The 21,856-nt window shown below is 47.0% G+C and overlaps 1 protein-coding gene across 1 annotated transcript; it reads right to left on the minus strand.

The window, feature by feature from the left end:
- Nucleotides 1–192: 192 nt before the first annotated feature.
- rbp4 (retinol binding protein 4, plasma) lies at nt 193–15,036 on the minus strand. The gene is made up of 6 exons (XM_078412888.1): nt 14,884–15,036; nt 14,045–14,179; nt 13,820–13,953; nt 11,620–11,726; nt 7,947–8,159; nt 193–396 (listed from the first exon to the last, which is right to left on the minus strand). Exons 2-6 carry the CDS (start codon nt 14,162–14,164, stop codon nt 383–385), a joined length of 588 nt encoding a protein of 195 aa, XP_078269014.1. The 5' UTR covers nt 14,165–14,179; nt 14,884–15,036; the 3' UTR covers nt 193–382.
- Between the last annotated feature and the right edge of the window lie 6,820 nt (nt 15,037–21,856).

A 21,856-nucleotide genomic window follows, 5' to 3' on the forward strand; every position in this document is an offset into this window, starting at 1 on the left:
GGCTTCTTTTACAATTCCTTGCACAGTTGAATCTGCCAGGTTGGAGCGGGAGTTAATTAAAGACCATAGATTGAAGAATTCTACAGTTCTATTGTAAGAATGTTAGATTACCAAACTTTCCTTCCTTGCTATGGGTCAACCTAACCTGTGATATTGATTTAAATTTAAATAAATGTAGGATTTATGGACGAGTGTTTGTCATAGGTTTATTTGATAAGTAATAATACCACAAAAGCAATCTATGACTGGAAGTCCACTTGCACTTAAATTGTGAGCTTGAGAACAATATATTCGCAAGGTAACCGAAGCTAGTCCAAGCGTTGATTTCTGGGCCAATCTTCACAGTCGCGATCATTGCCAAAGTGGCACTCATCCAATCGATCTATGAACATGAATCTGCAGAAGAAGCAAAATGCATACCATTCAGATACTGAAACCATGGCTTCAACATTCTCGAGCAAGAATGGCAATCGATTCAGGCAGCTCAGAGTGAATATTCTTCTTAATCAATCATAAACACAGCAAAATTTTAATGTAAAAAATTAGCAGGAAAATCTAAAGATATTAGCAGTGTGATGGACATTTCCTCTCCACTCCAACAGACATGAAATTTTAGAAAACGTTACCTTGAGCAGCATTGGAGATACGCTGGCATGGAGATCACTGCCATTGAAACTAAATTCTCAAAGGAACAAAAGGTGGCGCAGCGGTAGAGTTTCTGCCTTACAGCGAATGCAGCGCCAGAGACCCGGGTTCGATACCGACTACGGGTGCTGTCTGTACGGAGTTTGTACATTCTCCCCGTGACCTGCATGGCTTGGTAAATGTAAAAATTGTCCCTAGTGTTAATTTGCGGGGATCACTGGTCGGCGTGGACCCGGTGGGCCGAAGGGCCTGTTTCCGCGCTGTTTCTCTAAACTAAACTAAACATCTAATTTCTCACTGACTAGTCTGGTGTTTGTCTGACCAGGAAACTATAAAGGGTGGAGTGTGTAGTCATTTAATTTTCAGGTGGCAATCTCCCTGTATTTTAAGAATATATTGCACTTACTACATTGCATGGCATTGAATGCAATGTCCATACATATTCAACTGACATTTTAAAAATATTTCAATGAATTTCAGGTGTTGATCTTCTATAGTTCCATCTCTCCATTGAAGTCTCAAAATCTAGTGCTGATGCAAACTTAAGCAGTCATAGAAACATAGAATATAGGTGCAGGGGGCGGCCATTTGGCCCTTCGAGCCAGCACCACCATTCATTGTGATCATTTTAGTTTAGAGATACATCGCGGAGACAGACCCTTTCGGCCCACCAGGTCCGCGCCGACCAGCGATCCCCGCACATAAACACTATCCTATACCCACTAGGGACAATTTTTACATTTACCAAGCCAATTAACCTGCACACCTGTACGTCTTTGGAGCATGGGAGGAAACCAAAGATCTCGGAGAAAACCCACGCAGGTCACGTAATCAGTAACCTGTGCCTGCCTTCTCCCCATATCCCTTGATTCCACTAACCTCTAGAGTTCTATCTTTTAAATTCATCAGTCAATTGGCCTCCAATGCCTTCTGTGGCAGAGTATTCCACAAATTCACAACTCTCTGGGTGAAAAAGTTTTTTCTCACCTCCGTTTTAAATGGCCTCCCCTTTATTCTTAGACTGTGGCCCCTGGTTCTGGACTCCCCCAACATTGGGAACATTTTTCCTGCATCCAGCTTGTCCAGTCCTTTTATAATTTTATACGTTTCTATAAGATCCCCTCTCGCCCTTCTAAACTCCAGTGAATAGAAGCCCAGTCTTTCCAATCAACAGAAAATTTGCCCCATTATTCCATATAGCCGAATATTAATGTAGTTGAGCTAAAACTCTAAACTAAACTAAATTAAACTAAAAGTAAAATGCTGTTAAAGGATATGGGTTTAATTGGGCCAGGAAGACAATTATTCAATCGTAATTTCCAATTCATACTGAATAAACTAACTTGTGCATATTTCTCATTTTATATTATTCATTGTAAAATCAACGTTATTCATAGTTAGTTTAACTGGCTTGGTATAAATGTTTAAAAAATGGCCCTAGTGTGTGCAGGGTGGTGTTAATGTGTGAGGTTCGCCAGTCAGTACGGACTCGGTGGGCCGAAGGGCCTGTTTCCACGCCGTATCTTTAAACTAAACTCAAAGAATAGCAAATGAAAATAAAACCGGTCAGATTGAGGCAATCTGCAAATCAAAACACAAACTGCTATAAACATGCAGCAAGTCAGGCAGCACTTGTAAAGAAACAGAGTTAATGTTTCAGCTCATAGAGCTTTCATCGCTACCCCCTTCCGCAGATGCTGCATTGCCTGCTGAACATTTCCACCATTTTCTGTTTTTATTTAACGTTCAACAACAATTTTGAAAGCAGTTTGTAGAGGAAGAGAGCTTCTGCACAACACAGGCTGGAATGATCACTCCACCACAGTGGAAATACATCATTAGTTTCTCGAGACACAGCGCGGAAACAGGCCCTTTCGGCCCACCGGGTCCACGCCGACCAGCGATCCCCGCACATTAACACTATCCTACATCCACTAGGGACAATTTTTACATTTGCCAAGCCGATTAACCTACAAACCGGTACGTCTTTGGAGTGTGGGAGGAAACTGGAGATCTCGGAGAAAACCCATGCAGGTCACGGGGAGAACGTACAAACTCCGTACAGACAGCACCCGTAGTCAGGACTGAACCCGGGTCTCCGGCGCTGCATTCACTGTAAGGCAGCAACTCTACCGCTGCACCACCGTGACCGCCCTCATTGCAAGTTTCTATTACTGGTTTTCATCACAAATGGGGCGAAAGAAATTTAGACTGAAATGCTGGGAGCGAGGAGCTGGGTTGGATTGAAAGGAAATGTGTGGAAATTAAGAATTTAATACATCAGTGATAATATCTGAATATCTGATAATATCTGAAGAAGGGTCTCGACCCGAAACGTCACGCCTTCCTTCTCTCCCGCGATGCTGCCTGACCCGCTGAGTTACGCCAGCATTTTCTGTCTACCTTCGATTTGAACCAGCATCTGCAGTTTTTCTCCTACACATATCTTAAAAATGACTTAAGGGTGCACAGATATAACATTTCAGTTTTCACAACTTACTAAAGATGAAAAATGATTGTTGAAATAAACGGTTTGTATTCTGAAATTGTAATGTTACTCATGCTGTGACTCTCTTTAGGTTTCTAAGATGCTACACCAGCCGTACGTGCCTCTGTAAAGCACATCTTTAAACAGTGTTATTAAATGAACAAGCAACGACAACACCCAAGCATAACAATTGTCAAACAGTCATGAAAAGCTGCCAAGGTTTTGGAATGCTTTAGAGCATTTCATTCTTGAATTCAATGTGATACATTTGTTAAAGTGCACCACATGCTTTACACATCTTCCCAGTTCGCCCACCAGTCAACTTCAGATAGTCCCCGCTTTCCCTTTCTATCCCCTCCCTCTTCCCAGTTCTCCCACCAGTCCTCCTGTCTCCCACTACATCCTATCTTTGTCCCGACCCCTCCCCTGACATCAGTCTGAAGAAGGGTCTCAACCCGAAACGTCACCCATTCCTTCTCTCCAGAGATGCTGCCTGACCCGCTGAGTTACTCCAGCATTTTGTGTCTACCCACATTTATATCTATTGTGAATTGATTCAGAAAGTACCGAAAGGCTAAATCATGTTGACCGACCGTCAGTTTGCAGTTACCAGCCACTTGGGGCCTCTGCACAATGCTGTCTAGTTTAGTTTAGAGATTCAGCACGGCATCAGGCCCTTCGGCTCACTGAGTCCTCACCGACCAGCGATCTCTGCACATTAACACTACCCTACACACACTAGGGACAATTTTACATTCATAACAAGCCCATTAACCTACAGACCTGTACGTCTTTGGGGTGTGAGAGGAAACCGAAGATCTCGGAGAAAACCCACGCAGGTCACGGGAAGAACGTACAAACTCCGAACAGACAGCACCTGTAGTCGGGATCGAACCCGGGTCTCCGGCGCTCTACCTCTGCACCACCGTGCCACCACTGTCATCTACAAATACGCAGCTAAACATGGGGGTTTTAGAATAGCTGGTGGTCAGATCTATTGCGAGACACACTGTTGAGCCAGAAGCGGACTCCTGACACACAGGGGAAAGGGATGTCTGTGTTTAGCATTTAACTTCAAATTGGCTGAACCTATTTGGAACTAATTTTTACAGTAACTGGAAAGACAGGGTTCCAGTTCCTTTTGACTGATTGAGAGATACAGCATGAAAACAGGCCTTTCTGCTCACCGAGTCCTCGCCAGTCATCAATCACCCGTTCACAGTAGGTCCATGTTAAACTAGGGGCAATTTACAGAGGCCAATTAACCCACAAACCCGTCGTTTCTGGGATGAAACCAGAGCACCCGGAAGAAACCCACGTGGTCACAGGGAGAGCATGCAAACTCCACACAGGCAGCACCCAAGGTCAGGATCAAACCCATGTTCACTGCAGCTCTACCAGCTGCACCACTGAGGCATCCTTGAAAATGCTTTCCACCCTACACTCCTTTAGTTATGATGTCCAGGTTTGGGGAATTATTTTACCTAATAAACATGTTAGGTCTGAGTAAAAAGATCCCCTAGTTTATGATAGTGATGGACTGATTTTGTAAAAATATTATTGAAGTCAGTCAAAGTTACATAAACTAAGATGTGGATAATTTTAATAATATAATTATGAAAAAATAATAATATTTTTTTTAAATTACAATATTTTGAGCTCTGGAAATTGGCGTTCATACAAAGTGGCAAGAATGTTTGAGAGTATATTGACGTTAATTTGTCTTTGCTTTCCTTCAGCAAGTTATTTTTAGCAATGACTGCACTTGTGCAAGTTCATAGAAACATAGAAAATAGGTGCAGGAGGAGGCTGTTTGGCCCTTCGAGCCAGCACCGCCATTCATTGTGATCATGGCTGATTAACTTTATCAGTAAGTAGAAAAATAACTGCAGATGCTGGTACAAATGGAAGGTATCACAAAATGCTGGAGTAACTCAGCGGGTCAGGCAGCATCTCAGGAGAGAAGGAAGGGGTGATGTTTCGGGTCTCGACCCGAAACGTCAACCATTCCTTCTCTCCTGAGATGCTGCCTGACCTGCTGAGTTGCTCCAGTATTTTGTGATACCATCTTTATCAGTAACCCGTGCCTGCCTTCTCCCCATATCCCTTGATTCCACTAGCCCCTAGAGCTCTATCTAACTCTCTTTTAAATCCATCCAGTGAATTGGCCTCCACTGCCCTCTGTGGCAGAGAATTCCACAAATTCACAACTCTCTTGGTGAAAACTTTTTTTTTCTCACCTCAGTTTTAAATGGCCTCCCCTTTATTCTTAGACTGTGGCCCCCTAGTTCTGGACTCCCCCAACATTGGCAACATTTTTCCTGCATCTAGCTTGTCCAGTCCTTTTATAATTTTATACGTCTTTCTAAGATCCCCTCTCATCCTTCTAAACTCCAGTGAATACAAGCCCAGTCTTTCCAATCTTTCCTCATATGACAGTCCCGCCATCCCGGGGATTAACCTCGTGAACCCACGCTGCACTGCCTCAATAGCAAGGATGTCCTTCTATTGAGGCAGTGCAGCATAGGTTCACGAGGTTAATCCCCTGGATGGCGGGACTGTCATATGAGGAAAGGTTGGGATTTACCCTTGCAGCTTGTATAGTGGAGGCCGACAGTGGTTGACAATTGAGTGGAAGTGGTGAGGAGGCATTCCTGGACCTTAGACCTAATCTCTAAGCAAATTCCCGGAGCAATGCAGCAGTGGGAAAATCAAGAGTCCTTCAGCAGGAAGAAAAATGCCCCACAGTATGAAATCTTGGACAGTACATGCCTGCGTTGGGAAGGTAAGCTTCATTTAGTTTAGCGATACAACATGGATACAGGGCCTTTGTGGCCCACCTAGTCCACAATCACCCATTCACACTAGTTCTGTGTTGTCCCACTTTCTCACCCACTCCCTGCACACTAGGGACAACCTACAGAGGCCAATTAACTTTCAAACCTCTACGTTTGTAGAGCGCGAGAGGAAACCGAAACACCCAGAGGAAACCCACACAGTTACTGGGCGAACATGCAAACTCCACCCAGACAGCACCCAACATTGGTGTCAAGTTCAGGTCTCTGGCGCTGTCAGGCAGCAGCTCCACTCGCTGTGCCACCCGACACACAATCACACGTCGAAGAGGGAGAGCTTCCAAATGTCTGCTAACACTGAGAAGAAAGCTCGAGGGTTAGAGGGAATTGGAACAGAGCCTAGGATGTAGCCCAACCTGGGATGTAGTCCAGTTTGAAGTAGTTGCAGATCAATGATAACTCTCATTTGAGAGATGGAGGCAATGGACCAATGCTAGAGAACGAGTGATCAGGGCGGCACAGTGGCAGTGCTGTTTTACAGCGCCAATTCCATCCTGACTACGGCTGCTGTCTGCACAGAGTTTGTACGTTCTCCCCGTGACCTGCACGGGTTTTCTCCGAGATCTTCGGTTTCTCCCACACTCCAAAGGCGTACGGATTTGTAGGTTAATTGGCTTGGTATAAATGTAAATTGTCCCTAGTGTGTGTCCGATAGTGTTAGTGTGCGGGGATGGCTGTTTGGCATGGTCTCGGTGGGCTGAAGGGCCTACTTCTGCACTGTATCTTGAAACTAAACTGAACTAAACTAGAAGGTGTGGAAGTTAAATGTAAGAGTTGGCTGCAGGGTGGCAGATCAATACACACTGCCAAGATCGGAGAGAAACATTCCCTCCGTTAAAAAGGAGAATAAGAATATGTGTCAGACTCAGTAAACAAGAGGAAACTTATGAGGGAGCTATTAGAAATGTGGAGGACTGAGAGGGAGAGGTAGCGAAGAGGAGGCTTGTACCAATAGTTGCCATTTCCCTCGTGAGAGAGAGAAGGTGGGCAACTGGAGGCAGCTACCCTGGGTTTAAAAGCCATTTTCTGAATTGTAAGGGATCGAGATTCTCAAAGCTGCAGAAATAAATCTGCCCCAATAGGTTCTGGTGCCAGAAGCCGAGGCAGACTGGATAGGGCCATTGCTGGTGCAAGATCTACAATTCAGACTGGAAGGACTTGCAGTAAATATCTATTGTATAATAGGAAGCCAGCGATCTCACCAGAAAGCTATTAGACTGAAGAGAGCGGGAGCCCCCACACCCATCATGTACACTTTTTACCGAGGTGCCATCGAGAGCATCCTCAGCAGCTGCATCACTGTGTGGTTCGGAAGCTGCACAGCCTCCAGCCGTAAGACCCTGCAGCGCATAGTGAACACTGCTGAGAGGATCACTGGCGCCTCACTCCCAACACTCCTGGTCCTTTACACCACCCGCCTCACCCGCAAAGCATTGAGCATTGTGGGTGACCCCTCCCACCCCTCCAACAGCCTCTTCACCCTCCTGCCTTCAGGGAGAAGGTTTCGCAGCCTGAGGTCAAGCACCACCCGACTAAAGAACAGTTTTTTCCACCAGGCTGTCAGGATGCTGAACTCTCTCCCCTCCCTTCCTCCTCTCTCCCCTGCCCCTATGGGACCTGGACTTTAACACCCCACACACACGCACATCCAGCACCAGACACTTTTTAAAAAAAAATTTGAAGTGACTATATTTTATATTTTATGTTTTATGTTGATTGTTGTTTGCTGTGCCTTTTGTTTTATGCACTTTGTTCCTCGGGATTGTGGGAAACGGTATTTCGATTTTCTGTCTGTGTGAACTGGCTGAGGATTGACAATAAAATTGACTTTGACTTGACTTGACTTTGAGATGGAATCATCATTGGCTGCAAATATTTTTTTCAATAATCCCCGTAAAAATATCATAGTCGACTCACAATGGAAGAGCGAACTCATGCAATGATTTTCATTCCTTTACCTGTTTGAGGAATACGTTTGTATTTGAATGCCAGACAGACGTGCTCCTGCCATTTTCGGACAATGCGCTGTTTATCAAGGGTCAGTCCATCAGGGTTGCGTGAGAACACAAACGAGTAGCTGTCCGCACATGTCCTGTTTTCATACAGCTTCCGGCACGTGTATGTGATGGCATAGTTATCATAATCTGTGTCAATGATCCAGTGATCATCATCTGAAAGAAAGAAACATTGCAATGTATTCTGCACCCCACGCACAGACACATAATCCATGATAGGTCGATCTAAGAAAATAACTGCAGATGCTGGTACAAATCGAAGGTATTTATTCACAAAATGCTGGAGTAACTCAGCAGGTCAGGCAGCATCTCAGGAGAGAAGGAATGGGCGACGTTTCGGGTCTGAAGAAGGGTCTCGCCCCGAAACGTTGCCCATTCCTTCTCTCCTGAGATGCTGCCTGACCTGCTGAGTTACTCCAGCATTTTGTGAATAAATATATCCAAGATAGGTCTGTTCCACTGAACTGTTCCAAAGCTCCACTGTCCACTTTCCTTCCCCCTGTTCTTCAGAAATGTAAACCTGTGAAATGTGAAGCTGTTAAATCAGTGCCGACATGGACCAAATCTTGTTCACCCAGCGCCCGTGTGCTTGTCGACCACCTTGTTTTAAAACCCTCACACTTGTTTTTGAATCTATCTTGCTCTCTACCCTTCCAAGTCTCTGTAATCCCAAGATCAAGAAACTACGGATGCTGGAATCTCGTGCAAAAACAAAGTGCTGGAGGAGCTCAGTGGGCCAGGCAGGATCAGAGCAGGGAACGGAAATACAAGGATTTGGGTTGGGACCCTTCTTGAGACTGATTCAATCTGTAGAAGGATCACAACCCATAGCATCATCTATCCATTTCCTCCACAGATGCTGCCTGACCCACTGAGTTATTCCAGAATTTTGCTTTGTGCTCGACAAATAAAAGACAAATGTCTTCGCCTAATTTTTCCATATGTTTCCATCATAAATAAAAGCAGTTGGTGGTTTTGCACAACCCATCACATCCTTGTGATTGCAATGCTAGAGCAGTCACTTCAGATGGTCTTGGGATTACCAGGAGAGCATGACCCTCAGAAGTTCTCTGTTCCATGTCCTCAGCTGCATCACACATTAAAGAACCCACTGTCCTTGAAATAGGACCAATCACCCATTGCCAACAATTAAGCAGGAACATTGTATTCACCTCCCTGTCGTTTCATTGCTCTACCCCATACATTTATACACCGATCAGCCACAACATTATGACCACTGACAGGCGAAGTGAATAACATTGATTATCTTGTTACAATGGCACCTGTCAAGGGGTGGGATATATTAGGCAGCAAGTGAACAGTCTGTTCTTGAAGTTGATGTGTTGGATGCAGGAGAAATGGGCAGGAGTAAAGACCTGAGCGACTTTGACAAGGGCCAAATTGTTATGGCCAGACGACTGGGTCAGACAGTGTTCGTACACTTGGAACACTAAAAAAATTCAAGGACCTTTCAACGACTTTCAAGGTCCAAAAATCCGATTTTCAAGGACCAAAATCCAGCAAACATTGATGGTTTTTCCCCAGTTTTTCTCCGTATAGGTAAGAAAATACGGTTTTCAAAACAGTTAATTTGGTGTATATATGGTTAATTAGTAAATACTACGATGATTTTGTAGGGTTTTTGGTTTATGCGGCGAGTTTCCCTCAACTCTCCCCGACTATTTAACTTGTCCCGGAGTCGCGTCACGGTGGCGCAGCGGTAGAGTTGCTGCCTTACAGCGAATGCAGCGCCGGAGACCCGGGTTCCATCCTGACTACGGGCACCATCTGTACGGAGTTTGTACGTTCTCCCCGTGACCTGCGTGGGTTTTCTCCGAGATCTTCGGTTACCTCCCACACTCCAAAGACGTACAGGTTTGTAGGTTAATTGGCTGAGCAAATGTAAAACTTCTCCCTAGTGGGTGTAGGATAGCGTTAGTGTGCGGGGATCGCTGGACGGCGCGGACCCGGTGGACCGAAGGGCCTGTTTCTGCGCTGTATCTCTAAATCTAAAAAATCTAAATCGAAACCGTGGCTGTGGGGACTGGAGGCAGAAGCTGCCGGCGAAGGTTCACCGGAGAGTGGATCGCCACCAACCCAGAGCCGGGACAAGGCGAGAGATCGCAGCGCCCCCTTGCAAACAACAAACACAAGGGAACTTCCCTCCTGGCCGCTGCCACCACGGGGATGCGGGGCTTTGGAACAACAACTACAACACTTGTGTTTGTTCTTATTTCGCTGCGTTAGAGGGAGACGGGGCCGGGGAAGAGAGTGGAGGAGCGGCGCAGATCTCACTGGCGCTGGGAGAGAGAAAGAAAATTCTAAGAATGGAAACAAAGAAAGGAATTTTCAAAGATTTCTGGCCAGTAGTAATTACTCGTTGAAGTCTAGGATTTGTTTTTAGTAGTTTTGAGCAACGTGAACGGGTATTTGTCAATCGTGCATGCTATTTGTTTATTTATAGGTTGTTTACCTGTCCAGCAGAAGTGTGATGTTTGTATGAATGTAACATCTTGCACAACCCTCTGGTTTGACACACATTTGGAATAACAAAACTGTGGCACTTGAATATTTACAGACTGAAGAAAAATCCCTGCCCGAAACACCGTCGACCTATTCCCACCACAGATGCTGCCTGGTCCGTTGAGTTCCCCCACCATTTTATGTTTTCCTCAAGATTCCAGCATCTGCAGTTGATAGTGTCTCTATTTGTAGACAGTGATTTGTAAGGTCTGGGTTTGGGATGTCCCATTTCACATGTCCCGTACCCAAGCAAACCCGTCCTCCCTGGTCTTATGCAGACACTGAATGCCGGAGTAACTCAGCGGGTCAGGCAGCATCTCGGGAGAGAAGGAATGGGTGACGTTTCGGGTCGAGTCCCATCTTCAGACTGATGTCGGGGGAGGGGGCGGGACAAAGATAGGTTGTAGTCGGAGACAGGAAGACTAGTGGGAGAACTGGGAAGGGGGAGGGGATAGAGAGGGAAAGCAGGGACTATCTGAAGTTAGAGAAGTCAATGTTCATACCGCTGGGGTGTAAACTGCCCAAGCGAAATATGAGGTGCAGTTCCTCCAATTTGCGCTGGGCCTCACTCCGACAAAGGAGGAGGCCCAGGACAGAAAGGACAGATTGGGAATGGGAGGGGGAGTTGAAGTGCTGAGCCACCGGGAGATCAGGTTGGTTAAGACGGACTGAGCAGAGGTGTTCAGCGAAACGATCGCCGAGCCTGCGCTTGGTCTCGCCGATGTAGAGAAGCTCCCCCTCCCTGATCATATACCATGCGCATTGGTTTGGCCAACCCTGAGGTGGTTGTTTAACCTAAAGCATTAAAGTCGACCACCATCAGAGACGAAATGTGCAGGGAGGAACTGCAGATGCTGGTTTGCACAGAAGATAGACGTACAATGCTGGAGTAACTCAGCAGTTCAGGTGGCATCCCTGGCTGGCAGAACTCATTGCTTCTCTCCAGAGATGCTGCCTGTCCCACTGAGTTACTCCAGCAATCAGGGATGAAACACAGGAATCCCGTTTGTTTTTTTTACACACCGAAGCCGAGGCCTTATCTCTTCTCCACCATCCCAAGCCACGCACACTCTCACCCGGCCAGCTTACTCACTGCCTTTCTGCAGATGCTCTGCTGCCCCCCAGTACTTCAGTTTGAATTTGGCTGGGTTCGCAGTGTGGTTGAACGTTCCCATCATCTCGGCACACACGATCCACTCTCTGCAGTAAGGCAACACAATGCAACTGTAGTTGGACAGGGCCCTGGTGAGACCACATCTGGAGTATTGTGTGACAATAGACAATAGGTGCAGGAGGAGGCCATTCGGCCCTTCGAGCCAGCACCACCATTCAATGTGATCATGGCTGATCATTCCCAATCAGTACCCCGTTCCTGCCTTCTCCCCATACCCCCTGACTCCGCTATCCTTAAGAGCTCTATTTAGCTCTCTCTTGAATACATTCAGAGAATTGGCCTCCACTCCCACCTGAGGCAGAGAATTCCACAGATTCACAACTCTCTGACTGAAAAAGTTTTTCCTCATCTCCGTTCTAAATGGCCTACCCCTTATTCTTAAACTGTGCCCCTTGGTTCTGGATTCCCCCAACATTGGGAACATGTTTCCTGCCTCTAACGTGTCCAACCCCGTAATAATCTTATATGTTTCGATAAGATCCCCTCTCATCCTTCTTAACTCCAGTGTATATAAGCCTAGTCGCTCCTGTCTTTCAACATATGATAGTCCCGCCATTCCAGGAATTAACCTAGTAAACCTACGCTGCACGCCCTCAATAGTAAGAATATCCTTCCTCAAATTTGGAGACCAAAACTGCACACAGTACTCCAGGTGCGGTCTCACTAGGGCCCTGTACAACTGCAGAAGGACCTCTTTGCTCCTATACTCAACTCCTCTTGTTATGAAGGCCAACATTCCATTGGCTTTCTTCACTGCCTGCTGTACCTGCATGCTTCCTTTCAGTGACTGATGCACTAGGACACCCAGATCTTGTTGTACGTCCCCTTTTCCTAACTTGACACCATTCAGATAATAATCTGCCTTCCTATTCTTACCACCAAAGTGGATAACCTCACACTTATCCACATTAAACTGCATCTGCCATGCATCCGCCCACTCACACAACCTGTCCAAGTCACCCTGCAACCTCATAGCATCTTCCTCACAGTTCACACTACCACCCAGCTTTGTATCATCTGCCAATTTGCTAATGGTACTTTTAATCCCTGTGCAGTTTTGGTTTCCTAATTTGAGGAAGGACGTCCTTGCTAAGGAGGCAGTGCAGCGTAGGTTCATGAGGTTAATCCCCGGGATGGCGGGACTGTCATATTAGGGAAGATTGGAAAGACTGGGCTTGTATTCACTGGAATTTAGAAGGATGAGAGGGGATCTTATAGAGACGTATAAAAGGACTGGACAAGCTAGATGCAGGAAAAATGTTCCCAATGTTGGGGGAGTCCAGAACCAGGGGCCACAGTTTGAGAATAAAGGGGAGGCCATTTAAAACTGAGGTGAGAAAAAACTTTTTCACCCAGAGTTGTGAATTTGTGGAATTCTCTGCCACAGAGGGCAGTGGAGGCCAATTTACTGGATGAATTTAAAAGAGAGTTAGATAGAGCTCTAGGAGCTAGTGGAATCAAGGGATATGGGGAGAAGGCAGGCATGGGTTACTGATTGTGGATGATCAGCCATGATCACAAAGAATGGTGGTGCTGGCTCGAAGGGCCAAATGGCCTCCTCCTTCACCTATTTTCTATGTTTCTACAAATGTGGTGAAGGTGGGGGAGGGAAAGGGAGAGGGGAAGAGAGCGGGAGGGGGGAGAGGGGGAGGGAGGGAGTGGGGGAGAGTGGGAGGGGGAGGGAGAGGGGGGGAGAGTGGGAGGGGGGGGAGAGTGGGAGGGGGAGGGAGAGGGGGGGAGAGAGAGAGAGGGGGAGGGAGGGAGGGAGGGAGGGGGAGGGGGAGGGAGAGGGAGGGAGGGAGGGAGTGGGGGAGAGGGGGAGGGAGAGGGAGAGAGAGCGGGAGGGGGGAGAGGGGGAGGGAGGGAGTGGGGGAGAGTGGGTGAGGGAGGGAGTGGGGGAGAGTGGGAGGGGGAGGGAGAGGGGGGGAGAGTGGGAGGGGGAGAGAGAGGGGGGGAGGGAGGGAGAGAGAGGGGGGGAGGGAGGGAGGGGGAGAGGGAGAGGGGGGGAGGGGGAGGGGGAGGGAGGGAGGGAGGGAGGGGGAGAGGGAGAGGGGGAGGGGGGGAGGGAGAGGGAGGGAGAGGAGTGGGGGTTGAGCAGTCTACAGACCCAGTTACTCACGGCAGTAAAGTGACCAGCCCTTTCGCCTTGGCGATCATCGTCCCGTTGTCAATCCTGAAGTCGGCGTGGATGTTACTCTCCAGGAACAGACCCTGGGGCTCCTTCTTTGCGAAGCCGTACCATTTGCCCGTGTACTGTGGGAGAGGAAGGGCGGCCGGTGAGCGACAGTGACTGCCCTCCCTGACCTGCTGCCCCAGCCCGGAGACCCCCTCCCCTGGAACCTACCCGGGTCATGTTGAAGTTCTCCTTCACGTGGAAGCTGTCCACCACGCAGTCGGACTTGGCCAAGCAGCTGGGCATGGACATGGACACCAGCATCGCCAGCACGGTGCGCCACCACAACATGGTGTGTGGACAGTCCTGGGGAGACGTGGAAGACGGAGTGAGTGAGACCAGCGATACTGGACATTGCATAGCTGCTGCGGCCACTGGCCCTGCCACTGGCCCTGCCACTGGCCCTGCCACTGGCCCTGCCACTGGCCCTGCCACTGCCCTCTCTCACCGCACACAGGCAGCAGCAGCCTGGCCACCTTTACACTGCTACACTGCGCGGTACACATCTCAATCAACCGACTCACACACACACTGTGGTGCAAAGTAAATCAATTCACACACACACTGGTGCAAAATAAGTTAATTCATGTACACTGTGTGGTACAAAACAAACCAATTCACATACACTGTGCTACAAATTAAATTAATTCACGTACACAGTGGTACAAAATAAATCAATTCACGTACACTGGTGCAAAATAAATTAATTCACACACACTGTGGTTCAAAATAAATTAATTCACGTACACTGTGGTTCAAAATAAATTAATTCACATACACTGTGGTACAAAATAAATTCATTCACGTACACTGGTGCAAAATAAATTAATTCACACACACTGTGGTTCAAAATAAATTAATTCACGTACACAGTGGTACAAAATAAATCAATTCACACACGCTGTGGTACAAAATAAATTCATTCACGTACACTGGTGCAAAATAAATTAATTCACACACACTGGTACAAATCTGAAATAAACCAATTCAAATCTCCATCCAGTCGTTACCTTTAATCCAGTTGTGACTACGGAGCTCCGAGGATATTTTTTTCCAGCAGTTGCTTTCCTCTGTAGCAACTACATGCAACGACCACCCCACACACACAACCCCGTGGCGTCTGCCTTTCGCAATCTGTCCTTCCCTCCCCCACCCACACTGGGTAAAGCATTGGGATGTAAATCATTGACCGCCTCTTGTGTTCTCAACTGTTACATAACCGCGGCATTTCGTCTCCTCTGCCCCAGATCAACTCTCCAAGGGTAAAACCCCATGGCGACCTCATCAACCCCCCCACCCCCACTCCCCACCCCAACACCCCCCCCCCCCCACTCCCCACCCCAACACCCCCCCCCCCCCACCACCCCATCCCCCTCCCCCCACCCACCCCACCCCCAACACCCCCCTCCCCCCACCCACCCCACCCCACCCCAACACCCCCACCCCAAACGCCCAGTAAAATATTCCCATCATTCAGGCTGAACTGCAGAGGAAAATCAAATAGAGCGATTTTCCACATAACCCTTGTTTATGCAGCCCAACTTTATCTGGTCATATTATGGGAGAATATTATTTTATGCATGATATTATTTGCTAGTATTTTATACATTAGACATTGTTACGGCATTATTTTATACATTATTTTAAACATTATTTTATACATTATTTTAAACATTATTTTATACATTATTTTATACATTATACTCCAAAGACGTACAGGTATGTAGGTTAATTGGCTGGGTAAATGTAAAAATTGTCCCTAGTGGGTGTAGGATAGTGTTAGTGTACGGGGATCACTGGGCGGCACGGACTTGGAGGGCCGAAAAGGCCTGTTTCCGGCTGTAGATATATGATATGATATGATATGATTGTCGTTTAAGGTTTGTAACTGCTTAGGCATTAGGCGCCTGTCTGTAACTAATTAAGGCGCTCTAGACATTCCGTGCCCTTGACACGTCTCTGTAACATAACACTCCTTTGTATAACACTCCTTTGCTTTAGCCTTGATGATAAGGGTAGCAGAATCCGAAGGGATGCGGACATTCATCAATGAGCAGGATTTAATGGTGGCAAGAGAAGAGATAAGGAAAAACATAGGCCTTGGGGGGATGGATGGATGTGAGGGATGGACTAGCAGGAAATAAGGGAGGCAAAATATGAAGGGATGTGAGCATTGAGATAAGGATATATTACTAAATGGGATTTAATGGTGGCGGGACAAACAGGTACTACAAAGCAATGAAGGACTGAAGAAAGGGAGTGTGGGAGAAAGGGAGTGTGGGCACCGCCATTCAATGCGATCATGGCTGATCACTCTCAATCAGTACCCCGTTCCTGCTTTCTCGCCATACCCCCTCACTCCGCTATCCTTAAGAGCTCTATCCAGCTCTCTCTTGAAAGCATCCAACGAACTGGCCTCCACTGCCTTCTGAGGCAGAGAATTCCACACCTTCACCACTTTCTGACTTATAGTTCTTAATTAACACTTCCATTTCATCACACATATTTATATCAAAATATAAATATATCAAAATTCATATCAAAATTTATATCATATTTATATCATTCCGTGGGCCATTTCGTAACCAATTTTTTCGTCCTTTTTTCCCATTTCTCAGAGTGTTTTTTAATATCCTCTTTGGATATGGGGAATTTCTTAGTAGTTCAACTGCAGTTATTTTATTCATTGTACTCGTCTTATGTTATGTTAGTGCACTTGGTCAGTCAGTTTAAATGCAGTCCTTGTTTTCACTCCGTTCCGCCTCTATAGTCACTATGGTACCTATTACGCTATTTCTATTTTCTACAGTTCTACTATATTCCTTTAATATTTTGCAATTTTTATTTTTTATGTTATCCAATTATTCCAATTTTTTAATTTTTTTATCCTGCTCGTACAGACCCCTAGCCGACCAGAGTAATCCCCGGTTCAACTAGAGCGGTATCCACAGGTCGCCTTGTCTATTCAGTCCCCTATCCTCTTAGGGCGGTATCCACAAGAACGTTTTATCCTGCCCGTACAGACCCCTAGCCAACCAGAGTGATCCCTAGTTAACTAGAGCGGTATCCACAGGATGTTTTATCCTGCCCGTACAGACCCCTAGCCAACCAGAGTGATCCCTAGTTAACTAGAGCGGTATCCACAGGATGTTTTATCCTGCCCGTACAGACCCCTAGCCAACCAGAGTGATCCCTAGTTAACTAGAGCGGTATCCACAGGACGCTTCACCCTGCCCGTACAGACCCCTAGCCAACCAGAGATCCCTAGCTAACTAGAGCGGTATCCACAGGACGCCTCATCTATTCAGTCCCCTATCCTCTTAGGGCGGTATCCACGAGGTCTTCGTTACGTCACAAACTCTTACTCAACTAAATCTACTTTCTTAACTTATCTATTTTCTACTTACCCCACTGCGCAGCCTTCTTGAGCAATCTTCCGGGTCTCTTTTTAGAATAGTTTAGACAGATTCTTTGGATCGGAGAGGCCCTTGGACCGCCTGGGCGCTCCTGTGCCACCAGTGGTCCCCCGTTTTCAACAGGCCATTAGTCCAAATAAAGCGGAAAACCGCCTACCTTTTTTGCGGGTGGCCACCCTTTACCTGTTGAACCGGGGAGCCCCTGACGGGCTTGGAAGCGCCTTTAGCTTGTCGTCCGTTATCGAACGGGCCTCTTTCCGATCCTGCCGACTACGCCAATTTTGTCGTGGTTACCGGTGTTCAAAATGAAGCAGATGACACGGAGAATTCTTCAAGAAGTTAAAAGCCTTTATTTGCAAACAACGGCTGGAACAATCAGGATGTCAACCATCTGACTGCCCACTTAGTACACCGGGCAGCTTATTTTTATAGGGTTATTCTAAACCTTATCTCCTTTGCATTACCTCATACCCACACTCCCTTTCTCCCACACTCCCTTTCTTCAGTCCTTCATTGCTTTGTAGTACCTGTTTGTCCCGCCACCATTAAATCCCATTTAGTAATATATCCTTATCTCAATGCTCACATCCCTTCATATTTTGCCTCCCTTATTTCCTGCTAGTCCATCCCTCACATCCATCCATCCCCCCAAGGCCTATGTTTTTCCTTATCTCTTCTCTTGCCACCATTAAATCCTGCTCATTGATGAATGTCCGCATCCCTTCGGATTCTGCTACCCTTATCATCAAGGCTAAAGCAAAGGGACAAGCTAAAGCAAAGGAGTGTTATACAAAGGAGTGTTATGTTACAGAGACGTGTCAAGGGTACGGAATGTCTAGAGCGCCTTAATTAGTTACAGACAGGCGCCTAATGCCTAAGCAGTTACAAACCTTAAACAACAATGTATAAAATAATGCCGTAACAATGTCTAATGTATAAAATACTAGCAAATAATATCATGCATAAAATAATATTCTCCCATAATATCTCCCTACCAGCCAGAGGAATGAACGAGGAGGACCCAAAATATCTGGGATGGTTTTATGGTTTCACAAGTCCTTTCCTTGCACGATTTGCACGATTCTTTATTCTACAATAGCTGACACCAAACGTTGACACCATCTGCTTTAGGTGGTGGACACGGCACGGTGGCGCAGCGGTAGAGTTGCTGCCTTACAGCACTAGCAGCGCCCTTGAACCCGGGTTCGATCCCGACCACGGGTGCTGTCTGTGCGTTCTCCCCGTGACCTGCATGGGGTTTTTTCCTCCCACACTCCGAAGGCATACAGGTTTGTAGGTTAATTAGCCTGGTATAAAAGTAAAACAAAATGTCCCTAATGTGTGTGTGCGGGGATCGCTGGTCGGTGCAGACTTGGTGGGCCGAAGGGCCTGTTTCAGCGCTGTATCTCCAAACTAAACTAAACTAAAAAAACAAACGTTTGTGGGTTTTGCCGAACTGGGTCACTGACTGCAGAAATGCACTTTGTACGCGAGGTTTTATTTGTTAAAACAACGTTATCTCCACACGTTGACTTTAGCTTTTGTCCATAAATATATTCTGAATCAAAAGGTTTATCAAGTTCACCGTGCCTCAGAGCTTACTCCACAACCTTTCGCTGCATAATTTAATAGGATCCATGTCCAAGTTGTATAACTAGATCTTTGCAATATATATTACAAACAGAAGAATTTATGAAACTCCAGACCGAACCTTTGGTTGGTACAGCACTGAAATCCACAGGGCATAAGTTACATTTTATATCGATATATATCTCGGCCAAGATGCCCCATTTAAAGGTAGTGGCATTTCCATAGAAACATAGAAAATAGGTGCAGGAGGAGGCCATTTGACCCTTCGAGCCAGCACCGCCATTCATTGTGATCATGGCTGATCATCCACAATCAGTAACCCGTGCCTACCTTCTCCCCATATCCCTTGATTCCACTAGCCCCTAAAGCTCTATCCAACTCTCTTTTAAATTCAGCCAGTGAATTGGCCTCCACTGCCTTCTGTGGCAGAGAATTCCACAAATTCACTACTCTCTGGGTGAAAAAGGCTTTTTTCCCATCTCAGCTTTAAATGGCCTCCCCTTTATTCTTAGACTGTGGCCCCTGGTTCTGGACTCCTCCAACATTGGGAACATTTTTCCTGCATCTAGCTTGTCCAGTCCTTTTATAATTTTAAACATTTCTATAAGATTCCCTCTCATCCTTCTGAACTCCAGTGATTTGCCTCCATTTGACCCATATCCCTCTAAACCTTTCCTTTCCATAAACTTGTTGTTCTTGTTGTTCTACTACTTGTTCAAAATGTTGTTCTACTACTTGCCTCCGCCGCTTCGCCTGGCAGCTCATTCAACGCCCTTTGTGTGGTGAGACCCCTCAGGTTCCTATCATTTAATTCCTCTCTCACTTTCAACCTATGCTCTCCAATTCTGATTCCCCAGGCCTGTGCCTCCCATAATTTGATATATCTCTAAAGATCACCCCTCAGTCTCCTTCACTCTGGGGACTAAAGCCTTTCGCAGCCTCTCCCTATAGCTCACTCCCTTGAGTCCTGGCAACATCCTTGCAAATCTCTTCTGCACTCTTCCCTGCTTAGTAACATCCTTCCTTTAGCAGGATGACCAAAACTGAGCACAATACTGCAAGAGCGAGAATGTTGTTTTGCTTTGCAACAAAGTAGGAAATGCCGAGGTGTCTGGGACATTTCCTCCATCTCCATTTTCCCTTTTATTCCCTCTTCCCTACGAGGTTGTAGCTTTTGCATGACTTACAGGCCCCAAGAATCTTCCTGTGGCTTGTTAATCAGAAGATGGTTCTTCTTATCCAGGATTGAGCAGATCTTCCTGCCCAGCATTGATTACATCACATTGGTATCTCAAATGGAGGGTGTACATTTCAAAAATCTGTCTGGTCCTCACATAGGGTTGCCAACTATCTCACTCCCAAATAAGGGACAAGGTGACGTCACCGTCCTGCACCCGTGACCTCACCCTGCCAGCGACCACATGCTCCCGCTCAACCAATTGCGGTTGCCCGGGCCGGGAGGAGGATTGCTACGCAACCTCCGTTAGACGGCGCCTGGGCCTCCGGATCTACACTGCCCGGACCTACAGTGCCCGGACCTACACTGCCTGGGCCTACACTGCCCGGACCTACACTGCCCGGCCCTACACTGTCCGGGCCTACAGCGTCCGGGCCTGCAGCGTCCCCCGGGCCTACAGCATCCGGGCCTACAGCGTCCCCAGGGCCTACAGCGTCCGGGCCTACAGTGTCCGGGCCTACACCACCTGGGCCTACAGCGTCCGGGCCTACAGCGCCCCTCCGGGCCTAATACGGGACAAGAGCGGTCCCGTACGGGACAAACCAATTTAGCCCAAAATACGGGAAGTCCCATCTAATACGGGACAGTTGGCAACCCTGGTTGTAACTTTTGCATGACTTACAGGCCCCAAGAATTTTCCTGTGACTTGTTAAATCAGAAAATGGTCCTTCTTATCCAGGTTTGAGCAGATCTTCCTGTCCAGCATTGATTACATCATGTTGGTATCTCAAATGGAGGGTGTACATTTCAACAATCTGCCTGGTCCTCAGGTGAACTGGCTACAAAATGGACCCCAGTGCTCACGTTGTTCCTGACCTAATGTCAAACATACACCGTTCAGCCAAAGCATTGTGACCTGATGAGCCAAAACATTATGACCACCTGCCTAATATGCTGTTGGTCCTCCGTGTGCAGCCCCATACGCAGCAGGGTGCGATGCACTGTGTATTGTGACACATTCCTCCCGTGACCACCATTAACATTTTCTGTGACTTGTGCCACATTCGACCTTCTGTCGGTTCGGACCAGACGGGATAGCCTTCGTTGCCCTCGCGCATCGATGAGCCTTGGGCACCCAACACCCTGTCGCCGGTTTGTGGTTTGTCTCTCCTCGGACCACTGTTGGTAGGTACTCACCACTGCTGACCGGGAGCACCCCACAAGCCTTGCCGTTTCAGAGATGCTCTGACCCAGTCGTCTGGCCATAACAATGTGGCCCTTGTCAAAGTCGCTCAGGTCTTTACTCCTGGCCATTTCTCCTGCATCCAACACATCAACTTCAAGAACTGACTGTTCACCTGCTACCTAATATATCCCACCCCTTGACAGGTGCCATTGTAACAAGAAAATCAATGTTATTCACTTCACCTGTCAGTGGTCATAATGTTTTTTCTGTTGCACAGAAAAAGGTAGATAAATGTAATCTGTGCAATAAACCTCATTGCAAACTTTGAACATATGTGATTTGTAATCACAATCATGAATGAATGAAAACCTTATTGGCACACGCGACAAGCCGCAGTGATATTCTTTGTTTTGCACACCCAAGGTATGTAAAGAGTCGCCACATAAAGGGCGCCAACAAAGTTACAAAGTGTCCCACGCCAGGTCCTCCTATGTTCTTTTCCCCCTCCACCCTCACGCCGGTCCCCCCCACCGCGGGTCCTCCTATGTTCTTTTCCCCCTCCACCCTCACGCCGGTCCCCCCCACCGCGGGTCCTTCTTTGTTCTCGACGGGGC

Source organism: Rhinoraja longicauda, chromosome 16 (assembly GCF_053455715.1).
Source record: "Rhinoraja longicauda isolate Sanriku21f chromosome 16, sRhiLon1.1, whole genome shotgun sequence".
Lineage (NCBI taxonomy): Eukaryota > Metazoa > Chordata > Chondrichthyes > Rajiformes > Arhynchobatidae > Rhinoraja > Rhinoraja longicauda.

What these genes read in the sequence shown, in the direction of transcription:
- rbp4 (XM_078412888.1), bottom strand. Translation starts at nt 14,164, where the DNA reads ATGTTGTGGTGGCGCACCGTGCTGGCGATGCTGGTGTCCATGTCCATG. An exon ending in AGAACTTCAACATGACCCGG is followed by an intron (nt 13,954 to 14,044) that starts GTAGGTTCCAGG and finishes CCTCTCCCACAG; the next exon opens with TACACGGGCAAATGGTACGG. An exon ending in AGAGCATCTGCAGAAAGGCA is followed by an intron (nt 8,160 to 11,619) that starts GTGAGTAAGCTG and finishes TCTTTCTTTCAG; the next exon opens with ATGATGATCACTGGATCATT.